Source organism: Amblyraja radiata, chromosome 5 (genome assembly GCF_010909765.2).
Source record: "Amblyraja radiata isolate CabotCenter1 chromosome 5, sAmbRad1.1.pri, whole genome shotgun sequence".
Lineage (NCBI taxonomy): Eukaryota > Metazoa > Chordata > Chondrichthyes > Rajiformes > Rajidae > Amblyraja > Amblyraja radiata.
In genome coordinates, this window is record NC_045960.1 from 74,963,672 (window position 1) to 74,977,329 (window position 13,658).

A 13,658-nucleotide genomic window follows, 5' to 3' on the forward strand; every position below is an offset into this window, starting at 1 on the left:
ATGAATATCAATATTATACACAACAGATGTTGTCTCACTAATGTTCTTTATAATCAAAGAAAAACCTCCTTATTTTTGTATTCAATTCCCCTTACAAAGTGATAAGGTGTTTAGTTTTCATATATTTTCTTACAACATTGAAGGCCATCATTCAACTCATCAACCAGTGGGGGTTGGTAGGAACCAAGGACACATTGGGAATCACCCCCTCTTGATCTAGCTGAACAATCTTCCTCTGATTTTGGCACACTGCGTATAGCGCACTCTCTCATCTAACTCCTCATTTCTATCATAGTGCACAAGGTAAGAAGTCACAACAAAATCAACTTAACGCCCAACTTGTTTGCTTTAAAACAAAATGCCTGTATCTAATTTTAATGATGGAACTTTATTGTCTGAATTATAATTCATCCAATTATTTGGAAGTTTGTTTAAAGTGATCAGAACTACAATGTTATAGGGAACACAGAAATGGGCCCTTCAGCCCAAAGAGTCCGTCCCGTCCATCAACCACCCATTTACAATAATCATAGATTGATCAAATTTTCCCTCCAACTCAATTACCCTCAATTTTTCCATTTACCTACATACTCAGGACCATTTGGATTTGCCAATTATCCCACTTGCTTTTGGAGGATGGGAGAAAAAAGGAGCATCTGAAGGAAACCTCTGTGATCATAGGCAGAAATTGTAAGCTCCACACAGACAGAACACAAGTTCAGGATTGAGCCCAGGTCTCTGCGCTGTGAAGCAGTAGCTTTACTGGCTGCACGGCTGTGCCATCCGTGGAATGGCTCCCAGAATGAGATCCGCAAAAAGAATATATTTACAGATCCATCATTAAATTTATTTTGTCTAAAAATAGATGATGAACAATGAGGGAAGGCTATTTTAATACATTCGATCAGTGATCACAAATTATATTAAAGCATTCTTTTTTCAGTTGCCTCGCATTAACTTTTTATTACCAATTGGAAATTTACCTCAATAAAATCCTTCAGATATTGAGTCTGGGAACAAAAGGGTGAAAACATCTATCATTGTGCATGTGGTTCATTCCTTTTATGGACGATCGGGATATACATAATACCAATGCTTTGATTCAGACATGCTCCATTTGAAACACGTTCATCAGTTTATGCAAAATATTCGTAAAGAGATCTAATGCCTCAGGTTAAAGATCCACCATCAGGATTACAACATGAGTCTTTCTGATACAGGGTATTTGACTCCAGTTTCTCTTTCAATAGGTGCTGCCAGCATTTCCTGTTTTAATTTCTGATTTCCAGCATCTACCATTCTTTGATTTTCAAGTTAGGACAAGAGTAGACGCAAGGGACCAGAGTGTCCTTGTACAACAGTCACTGAAAGCAAACATTAGTGCACAACTCGCAATTAGGAAATCAAATGGTACATATGTCATCATTGCAAGGATCAGAGTATTGGAGCAAGGATGCCTTACTGCAGCTACAAAGGGCCTTGGTGAGTATTAGTCTCTACCACGAGGAAAGATGTCCTTGCCATGGGAGAGAATGCGAAAAATTGATTCTTAGAATGGCATGGTTGATATTTTGTGAAAAGATTGGGTCCATATTCACGATAGAGCAGAAGAATGACATAAAATTATTTTAAAATACCATTAGGATTAAGCAGACTATACAGAGGGAGGATATTTCTGATGGTTGGTGAGTCCAGAACCAGGGGATATATCTTCAGCTAGTGGAGCTGCTGACAGAGTGCGGAAGGCCCAGGATCAATCTTGACCTTGAGTGCTGTCTGTGTGTAGTTTACACATTCTCTGTGACCTTGGGTTTCCCCTTGGAGCTCCAGTTTCCTCCAACATCCCAAGACGTGCAGGCTGATTTGCAACTGGTTACTGTAAACTACCCCGCGAGGTAGATGATGAGTGCATGAGGAACATAAAGCACAGGATTAATATAGGATGGTGGACACGATGGGCCTGTTTTTGTGCTGCTTTTATGAGGAAAATGCCATTTGGAGGATAAGAAGAAATTAGAGGACGATGAACCTGTGCAATTCTCTGCACAAGAGCAGGAGCCCCAGGGCCGGATTTACGTATAAACTAGACAAGCTTAAGCTTAGGGCCTCGAGATCTAGGGGGGGCCTACTCACCTCACTGCCTCACCGGACCCGTCGAGCCTCGCCGCCCCTCCTCCCACCGGGACCTCCTACTCTTTGCCCGCTGATCCTGGCCACTCCACAACCCTCAAGCAGCCCGCAGCCATCGCCTTACCTGCATCCTGGACTCAGCACCGGGCCTGCAGTTTCAACGCTGCAGACTCCCACTCCCCCGGGTTTGACTGCGCTGGGTCTTAGTGCTAGGTCCCCCAACCCTGGTAATCTCAGTGGCTGTTCCACTGGGTCTTCCCCATTCCCCTCAAACCATGTGACACCAGCTCTTCCCCACCCACAATACAGTCCTCATACCCCCCTACCCCCTGACCACCCACCGCCCCTCCACCAGACATCGCCTTGGCCTCAGTCCACTCACCTGCCTTCCTCCGGCCCCAACCCCCATCCCTGCCGTGTGTTCACCATCCCCCCTGACCTCCCCCTCTCTGATACCGAGCGGTCTGTCATCAGCAGAGGTCTCACCTTTGTCCCCCTCTGTCCCCACCTCAATGAGTTCTGCGCCCACCGCGATTTGGAGCTCTTCTTCCGTCGCCTCCACCTCACACCGTTCTTCCATGGGAAGGAGTCCTCGCCCCCATTGATGATCCCTTTTCCCATCTCCAATGGATCCCCTCCTCTTGGACCTCCCCTCATGGCCATTGGTACAATGAAATTTGGGGGTCACCATCCGACGTCGGAACCGGAGAACATTCTCAGCAGCTTGGACTTCCGAATCGGCCACTTCCTACCGGAGACGGCGGCTCCCGAAGTCCACAGGCTGAGCTGGGTGGAGATTTATGCTGGCGGCCCTAGGCAAAGGGTTCCCAGGGCTCCGCGATATTAAAATCAGCGCGGCCCGAGGCTGGGAGCTCCGCAAACCACAGCTCCCTGATGTTGAAGCAGCAGGCCCAACACTCCAGAGCTTCCAGGCGATCCAGGCAAGGCATCGCTCGCTCCGCGGTGAATCCAATATCTATCAATATATTAAAACTCTGTGGCTGTGTGTGTGTGTGGTTGGCCGGGTGTATGTCAGATTCCATTTTCAGATATTTCGTTTTTGGCCTTTGATTCCTTGCTCAGCCAAAACCACATGCTCATATTTCGTCATTTTTTCCATTTCGATTTCACTTTTACATTCTCAGTTCCACTCCTCATTAAATTTTGTCATGTTTAAGTACACAATTTTTAATAAAATCCTACCCCCCCCCCTCCCAAAATGTCAAAATGTTTTTAAAAACCCAGCTCTCACCCATAGAATGTTGGTGAACATTCCATCGTGTGATGTCACAATGCCATCCCTCACATATGTGCAATCGGAATGGATCTCATTTACATATGCCTTTGCACCAGCCCCAGCCCCCCACCCCCACCCCCGCAGCCTGTGTCGAAGCGCGTCATCACGTGTGTGGGAATAGAGAAAGAGGATTGGGGGTGATAGGGAATGGGGAACAGATGGACTGCCCCTACCCCTCCCCCTCTCACTCTCCCTGTAGATGGTTTATGCATGCAACCAATCATATAGCTACCTCAGTACTACTAAAAAATTTTCCACCCCTCCTGCACGTTTGTCCCCTCTGCCATTCTCTGTTTCCCCTGCGGCTTCGTCGCCTCCGGGCTTGCCGACGTCCTCTGGTCTTTCTCGTGAGGGGGGGGGGGGGGGGGAAGGGTTGGTCCGTACGCGCTCGGGCCGTGTCAGCAAGCCGCCTGTTCGGTATGGTGTTTTGTTTAATACTGTTGCCATGGTTATCCTCCATGTATAATCTACTAACAACTAACTCCGCCTTAGGTATCATTTATAATAACGCCTGCTTCTCCTTCTGCGCAGTACAGTAGCAGATTGGAGTCAGTGACTACTCATGTATCGTTTAACTCTGTATCCTTATTAAAGACTATTAGAAAGTTACACGTGTGTAATGTCTCATTTACATGGTGTCAGCTAGAGACAACTCGCATCTCCTGTCTACCGGTTTTTATTTCTTTTGCTAAGTTTTTATTTTCATTTTGACGATGGCTTCCTCTTGCCGAAAGCCTGCTCAGCTCATCTTCGATTCGGACATCGCGGAGCGCTGGGCTACTTTCGAACTGGACTACCGCCACTACATGAATATCGCACATCGGAACGAGCCCGATAAAGTCAAAGCCTCTCTTCTTCTCAACCTTGCCAGCCCCGACGCCATGAGAAGAGCGAGAACTTTCAGTTACGCCACAGCGGTCCTGGGTGCCGACGATCAGGTACTGATACCCGTAGAAACAGCCGACGACCCGCATGTCCTGATACGCAAATTCAGGGAGATTTGTGACCTGCCCTCCAATCGTATTTTAGAAAGGGCGAGATTTTTTACTCGCAAGCAGTTGCCTGATGAGCCTGTTGAGTGCTTCATCGCTGATTTACGTTACCTAGCTCAGAGGTGCCGGTTCGAAGCAATGACTGACCAGCTAACTAGAGACATTTTGGTGACAGGGATGCTCGATCAGAAACTGAGATCAGAGCTCTTCCACAAACCCGATCTGACCTTAAATGAAGCCATGCATACCTGCAGAATGGCTGAGGTCATCAACCCGCCAGACAGTCAGCGTGATTCGGACACTAAATCTATCAATCTGACTGGGTTCAATAGACCGCGACCTTGAACGGACAATACGAGATTTGTGCCACGTGCCGGCCCCGCATCTGGCGGTGAGCCCCCTAAATGCCCGAACTGCAACTATTTGCACCACAGGCAGTCACCATGCCCTGCCTACGGTAAAGCCTGCAACTATTGCAAGAAGTTAAACAATTTCTCTGCTGCCTGCCGTTCTCGTGGGAAAGTTCCACAAGCTTCCAGACCAAACCTAAACTTGCTGATGCAAGTTGATAACAAGTATGATTCCCTGTCCCTGCTCGACGCTGCCCACGTTGCCGATCCAATTAATTTGCAAGGGGAGGCAAGTGTGTACTCGCTCCTCCATGCACCTGGCCGGCTGCCCGATCCAACTGTTCTGATAACTGTCAACAATTCCGATTTTCACGCTAAGCTCGACACGGGAGCAAAGGTGAATGTAATGTCAATAAGCCTTTTCAAGAAGATAAGGAATAATGAGCTCCTGATTGCAGACCGCTCCACTCTGCATGCTTACGGGGGTGAGGTGCTGAGACCGCTGGGTAAAGCTACTTTCACATGTGTGCTGAAAAAAACAACACGTGCCTTGACATTTTATGTTTTGAACTCTGACTGTGTGACTCTGTTGGGCAACCAGGCATGCCAGGATCTGGGACTGGTGTCGTTCGACAGAATGGTCCACAAGGTGATGATATCGGTGGACCCGATAAAGGAATACCCCGACCTGTTTAATGACGAACTGGGCAAGCTGCCTATTACCTACAAAATTGCTACTGATCCAAAGGTGGCACCTGTGATTCGTGCACCGCACAGAGTGTCTCACGCCATGAAGGACAAAGTCGAATCCATGTTAAACGACATGGTCACCATGGGGGTGTTAGAAGCGGTCAGCGAGCCCACCGAGTAGGTGTCCACCATGGTTGCCACGTTAAAAAAGGACAAGAATGAAATCCGTGTGTGCATCAACCCTAAAGACCTGAACCTTGCCATCAGGTGCCCCCACTACCCCATGAGGACAGTTGAGGATGTTGCAGCTCAGGTCGGACAGGCCACCATCTTCTCGGTCCTCGACGCTAAGAGCTCGTTTTCGCAGATACCGCTGGACAAGGGGTCATCAAATTTGACCACATTTTCGACACCGTTCGGCAGATTCAAGTTCTTGCGAATGCCATTCGGCATCAACTCTGCCAGCGAGGTGTTCCAGAGGACCATGGAACAGCTGTTCGCTGGTCTGCCGTGCGCTATCATTGTTGATGACATCCTGGTCTACGGAAAGAACGTGGTGGAGCACGACCAGAACCTACGTTGTGTCCTGGAGCGGGCACGACAGATCAACCTCAAGCTTAACCCCAAGAAGTGCAGGTTCCGGGTCTCCGAGGTCACTTACGTTGGCCATGTATTCACTCCTGCCGGACTCAAGCCGATCCTTTGAAAGCTGCCGCCATCACTGAGATGCCGGCCCCCACCGACGTGCTCGGCCTGCAGCGTTTCCTGGGTATGGTGAACTATCTTGGGAAATTTCTACCCAACCTCAGCGAACTGAGCTCGTCCCTGCGACAACTGACTAGAAAAGACACCGCCTGGTCCTGGTTCCCGCAGCACCAGCAGGTTTTCGATACTTTAAAGTCTAAGCTGATCAGCACTCCTACACTGACATTTTTTCGACCTTAAGCGCCCCATCACTGTCACATGTGACGCCTCGTGATTCGGGCTCGGTGCAGCCTGCCTACTGTCCTCCGCCGATGGCTCCCTGCCTCCTATGCCTCCCGTACTATGACCGACACCGAACAACGCTACGCACAGATTGAAAAGGAGCTGCTTGCCGTCATTTTCGCCTGCTCTAAGTTCAAAGACTTTCTTTTCGGGAACTCTTTCACGGTTGAGACTGACCACCAGCCATTGGTGACTATCCTGAACAAGCCGATCCATGTCGCACCCGCCAGGCTGCAGCGCATGATGATGCAGCTCCAGCGTTTCGACTTCACCATTGTTTATAAAAAGGGTACTGAAATGCACGTTGCTGACACTCTCTCTCGCGCCCCTCGCGCTTCCTGTGATCGCCACCCCTACGAACGGGAGGACCTCCTGGTGCTCGGCATTGACTTTGTCCCCACTAAGCAGCTTCAGTGCCTAGCCGAGCATACTGCCGTCGACCCCGCTCTGCAGCGGCTTTCTTCAGTGATAAAAGGGGGTTGGCCGAGCAAGCGCGCCAGTGCGCCTGCAGAGACGCAGCCTTTTTTCCTGGTTCGCGATGAACTGGTCATCCAAGACGGCGTTATTGTTAAGGGCCACAAGGTCGTGATCCCCTCCTCCCTGTATGACAAGTACTACAGCGTGGCCCACAGCGGGCACCCGGGTGTTGATGCCACGATCGCCCATGCACAGTGCCAATTCTACTGGCCTGGAATGGCTAAGTACATTCGGGACCGTGTCTTGTCTTGCTCTACCTGCAACAGCCTTGCACCCCACCAGCAAAGGCAGCCCCTTTTGCAACAACCCGCGCCAGCCCTGGCCTGGACCTCGGTGGCAGCTGACATTTTCGAGTGGCGCGGTAACTACTACCTTGTCCTGGCTGACTCGTACTCAAACTGGTTCGAGGTTGACCTTCTGACCTCCCTCACGTCCGAGATGGCCATCCGCAAGCTGAGGAAACACTTTTCCACTTTCGGCTCGCCTGTCCGTCTGCAGACCGACAACGGCAGGCAGTTTACCAGCCAGGAGTTCAAGCTCTTTGCCAACAAATGGAACTTCCTCCACTTCACGAGCAGCCCTGAGTACCCGCAGAGTAACGGGCTAGCTGAGCGGGCTGTCCGGAGTGCCAAACTGCTAATGGAGCAAGCGCGCCTGGCGAATTCCGACTTTTACCTCGACTTCCTGAACCTGAGGAACATTTTCAGGGACGCAACCCTGGGTTCACCTGCCCAGCGGCTGATGTCCAGAACGATGAGACCACTGATTCAGATTGCTCAACACCAGCTGCTACCTCGAGTGCTGGAGCCTGCATCCGTCCAGGCGCGCATTCAGGAAAAGCACGACATCCAACGACGGTCACATAATAGATCGTGCAAACCACTCAAGCCTCTGCTGCCTGGACAGGCCGTTCGTCTACAGACTGCTAGTGGATATTCCTGTCTGGCCACCGTGGTTGGCGTTGCCGACGTGCCTCGTTCGTACCTTGTGAACTTTGAAGGGACTGTTTACCGCAGGAGTCGTCAGCACCTGCTTGCAGTACAGGAGCCGCTCCCGCAGGCAGCGGGACCCTACGCTCTGCCGCTGCGGTTCCAGCCGTCCGCTGCTGTTCCCGTTACCGGCCCCTGCATGCCCCTGACCCCTCGCGTGTTTTGTTCACCTCCGCGTGGGACGCCTATTGCTAACCATTTTTCCACCCCTCCTGCACGTTTGTCCCCCCTGCCATTCTCTGTTTCCCCTGCGGCTTCGTCGCCTCCGGGCTTGCCGACGTCCCCTGGTCTATCTCGTGAGGGGGGGGGGGGGGGGGGAGGGTTGGTCCGTACGCGCTCGGGCCGTGTCAGCAAGCCACCTGTTCGGTATGGTGATTTTGTTTAATACTGTTGCCATGGTTATCATCCATGTTTAATCTACTAACTACTAACTCCGCCTTAGGTATCATTTATAATAACGCCTGCTTCTCCTTCTGCGCAGTACAGTAGCAGATTGGAGTCAGTGACTACTCATGGATCGTTTAACTCTGTATCCTTATTAAAGACTATTAGAAAGTTACACGTGTGTAATGTCTCTCCTCCACCCCCCCTTCCCTCTACTCCCACCCCCTTCCCTCTCCCCCCACCGCCTTCCCTCTCCCCCCACACCCCTTCCCTCCTCCACCCCTTCCCCTCCCCTCCCTCCCCCCTCTCTCCCCTACCCCATCTCCCTCCTCCCCTCCCTCCCCCTCCCCCACACCTCTCCCCCTCCCCTCTCCCACCCCTCTCCTCCCCCTCACCATCTCCCTCTCCCTCTCCTCCCCCTCTTCCTCCCACCCCATCCCTCTCTCCCCCCACCCAATTCCCTCTCCCCCCACACCCCTTCCCTCTCCCCCACCCCTTCCCCCTCCCTACTCTTCACCTTCCCTCCACACTCTTCCCCTCTCTCCCCTACCCCATCTCCCTCCTCCCCTCCCTCCCCCCTCCCCCACACCTCTCCCCCTCCCCTCTCCTCCCCTCTCCCACCCCTCTCTCCTCACCCCTCTCCATCTCCCTCTCCTCACCCCTCTCCCTCTCCTCCCCCTCCTCCCACCCCATCCCTCTCCCCCCCACCCCCCTTACCTCTCTACCCCACCCCCTGTCCCTCTTCCACCATTCCCCCTACCCCTCCCTCCCCACTCTTCCACTTCTCTCCCCCTTACCCCACAATGGTTGTGTTGAATGATGGAGTTAATTCGAAGGGCCAAACAGCATCCCCTCTGGTCCTATTTTTCAACATTGATCATTTGTGAAAAGTCAAGTAAATTTGATTTACTGAGATAAGTAAACTTTAAACAAACAGTTTGTGCTAGCATTCTCTCATGATCGCCATTTTCTGTGTGCATCGTGAAATTCATTGGACATTGGGAGCTGCAATTACTGCTCCACCCTTTTGGCAAGAAAAGAGTGTGTGTGGTTCTGCTGATAAACCTATTAAGAGATATTTTTAAAATGCAAGGAAACCACCGTATCACCCACAATAAATAACATGACCTGGTTCAGCAACTTATGTAAGGATATGCAGAGCAGTTATACAAATAGACCACAATTTTTAATTTAAAAACTGTGTTTTAATATGGGCAGAATTATAACACACCACTATTGCAACAAGTTCCACGAAACAGATTAAATCAGCAAGATAATGTTTACATATCTTCCATGGCAACCAGCCTTTCAACAGGAGGGAGTGTTCTCTGTTGCACCGGGTACAAGATAAAAGGGGCAATGTAACAGTGTTAACAAGGATAACATTTAGTTTTTAATAACCTTCAGGATATCTGGATGACCCTATCAATTCCTAATGACAGAATGCAGCTTTAATAATGCCTCATCATGCCACTGCACCATTCTTGGCATTGTGCATGGCACATCTAAATGGTACATGAATTCAACTAAATCAAATCAAGTCAAGTCAAGTCAAGTTTATTTGTCACATACACATACAAGATGTGCAGTGAAATTAAAAGTGGCAATGCTCGCGGACTTTGTGCAAAAAGACAAACAAACAAACAACCAAACAAACTACAAACAGAATGTAACAGAATCACATATTCTTTTTCATATTAAATATTGTGGGCGGAAGGAAAAAGGGGAAAAAAACAGCAAATTTTTTTTTTAAAGCAGTAGAGTGGTACAGTAAAGTTAATCCCTGGTGAGATAGGAGTTTACAGTCCTAATGGCCTCTGGGAAGAAACTCCTTCTCAACCTCTCCGTTCTCACAGCATGGCAACGGAGGCGTTTGCCTGACCACAGCAGCTGGAACAGTCCGTTAAATAAAAACAAGATTAAAATGTTTAAGATATAATTAAGGACTGCTCACATCCCTCCCATTGTGTAGAATATACAAAAGAATATACAACCTCTTCCCAGTTTTTATTAGACCAGACCTCCCATAAACTAAAGACATAGATCTGATCCCCCAACCTACCTTATTACAGCCATTGCTATTTTTTTAAAGCTGTATTTTCTTTGCGGCTGCAACAATATATTCAGCGCTGTTTAATGTTTCTCTTTGCACCACTGACATAATTGTGCATGGTTTGATTGTATTTGTGCATGATATGAGTTGACGGGATGGCATACAAAACAAAGTTTTTCCACTGTGTCACTGTACACAATAATAAACCAATACCCAGCCAGAGCCCAGCCTGTGAATGTGGAGCAGAACAACAGACAGCCAACCATGTCATCTCTGGGTGCCCGCTCTACCACCCACCAAATGGAGCTCAGGGCCTGGGGGACATTGACGCCAACAGAGATAACAACCTGGCTGCTCAACACCCGGCTTGAGATCTAACTATTCCTTTGCCTTATGTTTCATTCGCAAGAAGAACCAATACCAATAGTATATGTACAATAAAGAACAGTGATATCATCTAATGAAGAATTTGGGAGGAGACATCGTTAAGCTAAAGGGCCTGTCCCACTTACGCGACTTTTTCGGCGACTGCCGGCACCCGTCATAGGTCGCCGAAAATTTAGAAAGGATGAGGGGGATCTAATAGAAACATATAAAATTATAAGAGGACTGGACAAGCTAGATGCAGGAAAAATGTTACGGGCCGCCGACCCCTGTGTTAGGCCTCATTGCGTCCCCACCATGTTTTAAAAGCGATTTGGCCCAAGTCTATCTTTCTAGGCTAACAAGCTAACCTTCGCCCTCCAAGACGCAGGTAAATTTTCGGGCCTTATTTTAGTGGAAAGGTTTTTACTACAAGTGTATTTGAATGCATGCAAATATAGTGGGAAATAAAATTACCATGAGATCAGGCTCAAGACTAAAAATGACAATGAGCATTTAAAGAAAATCATAAATTATCTGCAATGGATCGCGAAGCCTAATGGCGGAGCTGGCGGCCTCCAACCTGCGACCGACCTCGAGGATCCGGAGGTAGAGCCAGCCAGGACTTACCAACGCGAGGCTGGCCATCTTCGAGCTGCGGCGGTGTTCGGGCAGCGGCACGACTCGGCGCTCCAGTGAGGGTGGACGGCGCGGGGCTGAGACACTCCTGTGAGGGCGGCCCGGCTCCTGGCTGGAAGGCGCTCCCGCGTGGGCGACCCGGTGCGGGGCTGGAAGGTGCTCCCGTGTGGGCGGCCCGGTGCGGGGCTGGAAGGCGCTCCCGTGTGGGCGGCCTGGCTCCCGGCTGGAAGGCGCTCCCGTGTGGGCGGCCCGGTGCGGGGTTGGAAGGCGCTCCCGTGTGGGCGGCCCGGTGCGGGGCTGGAAGGCGCTCCTGTGTGGGCGGCCCGGTGTGGGGCTGAGACGCTCCCGTGTGGGCGGCCCGGTGCGGAGCTGAGACACTCCCGTGTGGGCGGCCCGGCTCCCGGCTGGAAGGCGCTCCCGTGTGGGTGGCCCGGTGCGGGGCTGAGACGCTCCCGTGTGGGTGGCCCGGTGTGGGGCTGAGACACTCCCGTGTGGGCAGCCCGGTGCGGGGCTGAGACACTCCCGTGTGGGCGGACGGTGCGGGGCTGAGACGCTCCCGTGTGGGCAGCCCGGTGCGGGGCTGAGACACTCCCGTGTGGGTGGCCCGGCTCCCGGCTGGAAGGCGCTCCCGTGTGGGCGGCCCGGCTCCCGGCTGGAAGACGCTCCCGTATGGGCGGCCCGGCTCCCGGCTGGAAGGCGCTCCCGTGTGGGCGGCCCGGCTGGAAGGCGCTCCCGTGTGGGCGGCTCGGCTCCCGGCTGGAAGGCGCTCCCGTGGGGGCGGCCCGGTGCGGGGCTGAGACGCTCCCGTGAGGGCGGCCCGGTGCGGGGCGGAGACGGTGCTCCGGTGGCTGAGGCGGCGGTGACCTGAATCCAGGGCTCGGCCGCGGGCCAGTGGATGACATCGTCGGGAGCTCGCGGGTCACAGGTTGATGCCTGTTTTCCGGTGCTCCCGTGGCAACAGCTGCGTCCGCTGGACTGGAGGGCGGCAGCTTCGACCACCCCCGGGCCGCGGAGCTTGAACCGCGGGACTTTGTTGTTTATTATTACATGTATGGCTGCAGGCAACGACATTTCGTTCAGACCGAAAGGTCTGAATGACAAATAAAGGATTCAATTCAATAAAGGATTCAATTCTATTGAATGAGTGTCAGGGGAATAACTAAATATCATTATGCGAATCACAGAATGCAATTGCTCTTTCAGTATTAATGTCTATTCTGGTGTTGAATGGAGAAAACTCTCCAAAAAAAAACACACAATAATTATTAATGATCTTAAAATGTAAATCATTTTACCTGAAAGCTCCAAGGCCATGGGAGAAGATTACCAGGGGATATTTTCCATCTGATTTAAATGGGGCATCCCATTCAACAGGAACACTGTATGACCCTGTAAGAAAACACACATTTCAATTCTATTGCAAAGATAAAGCCAGTGCTGGAATGTTATGTCAACTCTCCTTTGTTTGAATGTAAATTAAAACAAATTTTTATCTTCCATCACTTGCAATAACTTTGGATTTAAAACCTTTTGTTTTATCTCAATATTTATAAATTTGAAGTCTTATTTTCCACATAACCCATCTACAGTAATAGTTAGAAAACTAAAAAAAAAGTAACTTGGTAAATAGTAAATACTCCACTATAGCAACGTGATTTGGTCAACTTTTCAAATACATCAGTGTTAAATAACAATGGTTTGAAATTAGCTGATTTATCATAACAGATGTAAAGCAGATTGAAATGTAGGTCTGGGCAGGTGTTCAGCAACTAGTATAGCAAGTTTTCAGCAAAACAATTACAGGTTATGAGTACAAGAGCCAACAGCTAACAATCATTTGAGAACAGTAAATATGTGGGAATTAGTCATTTGATCTATTGAGATGATTGCCTCTCATTATCTTATAGCCCGCATGTTTTGTTTTTCTTTAAATAATTGCATGGCAGTTTAACAGGAAGGCAGATTACTATCTAAATGGTGTCAAGTTGGAAAAGGGGAAGTATAGCAGGATCTGGGGATCCTTGTTCATCAGTCAATGAAAGTAAGCATGCAGGTACAGAAGGCAGTGAAGAAAGCAAATGGCATGTTAGCCTTTCTCACAACAGGAGTTGAGTATAGGAACAAAGAGGTGCTTCTGCAGTTGTATAGGGCCCTAGTGAGACCACACCTGGAGTATTGTGTGCAGTTTTGGTCCCCTAATTTGAGGAAGGCCATTCTTGCTGTTGAGGAAGTGCAGCATTGGTTTACAAGGTTAATTCCCGGGATGGCGGGACTGTCATATGCTGAGAGAATGGAGCGGCTGGGCTT

General features: G+C 50.1%; 1 protein-coding gene across 2 annotated transcripts in view; it reads right to left on the minus strand.

Annotated features, from left to right (window-relative positions):
* pla2g7 (phospholipase A2 group VII) overlaps positions 1-13,658 on the minus strand; it is a 102,235-nt gene that overhangs the window by 43,354 nt on the left and 45,223 nt on the right. For both annotated transcript variants that reach the window (XM_033021556.1, XM_033021557.1), the window contains exon 4: positions 12,647-12,740. In XM_033021556.1, coding sequence (XP_032877447.1) covers positions 12,647-12,740 — 94 coding nt within the window. The remainder of the gene's footprint in view (positions 1-12,646; positions 12,741-13,658) is intronic.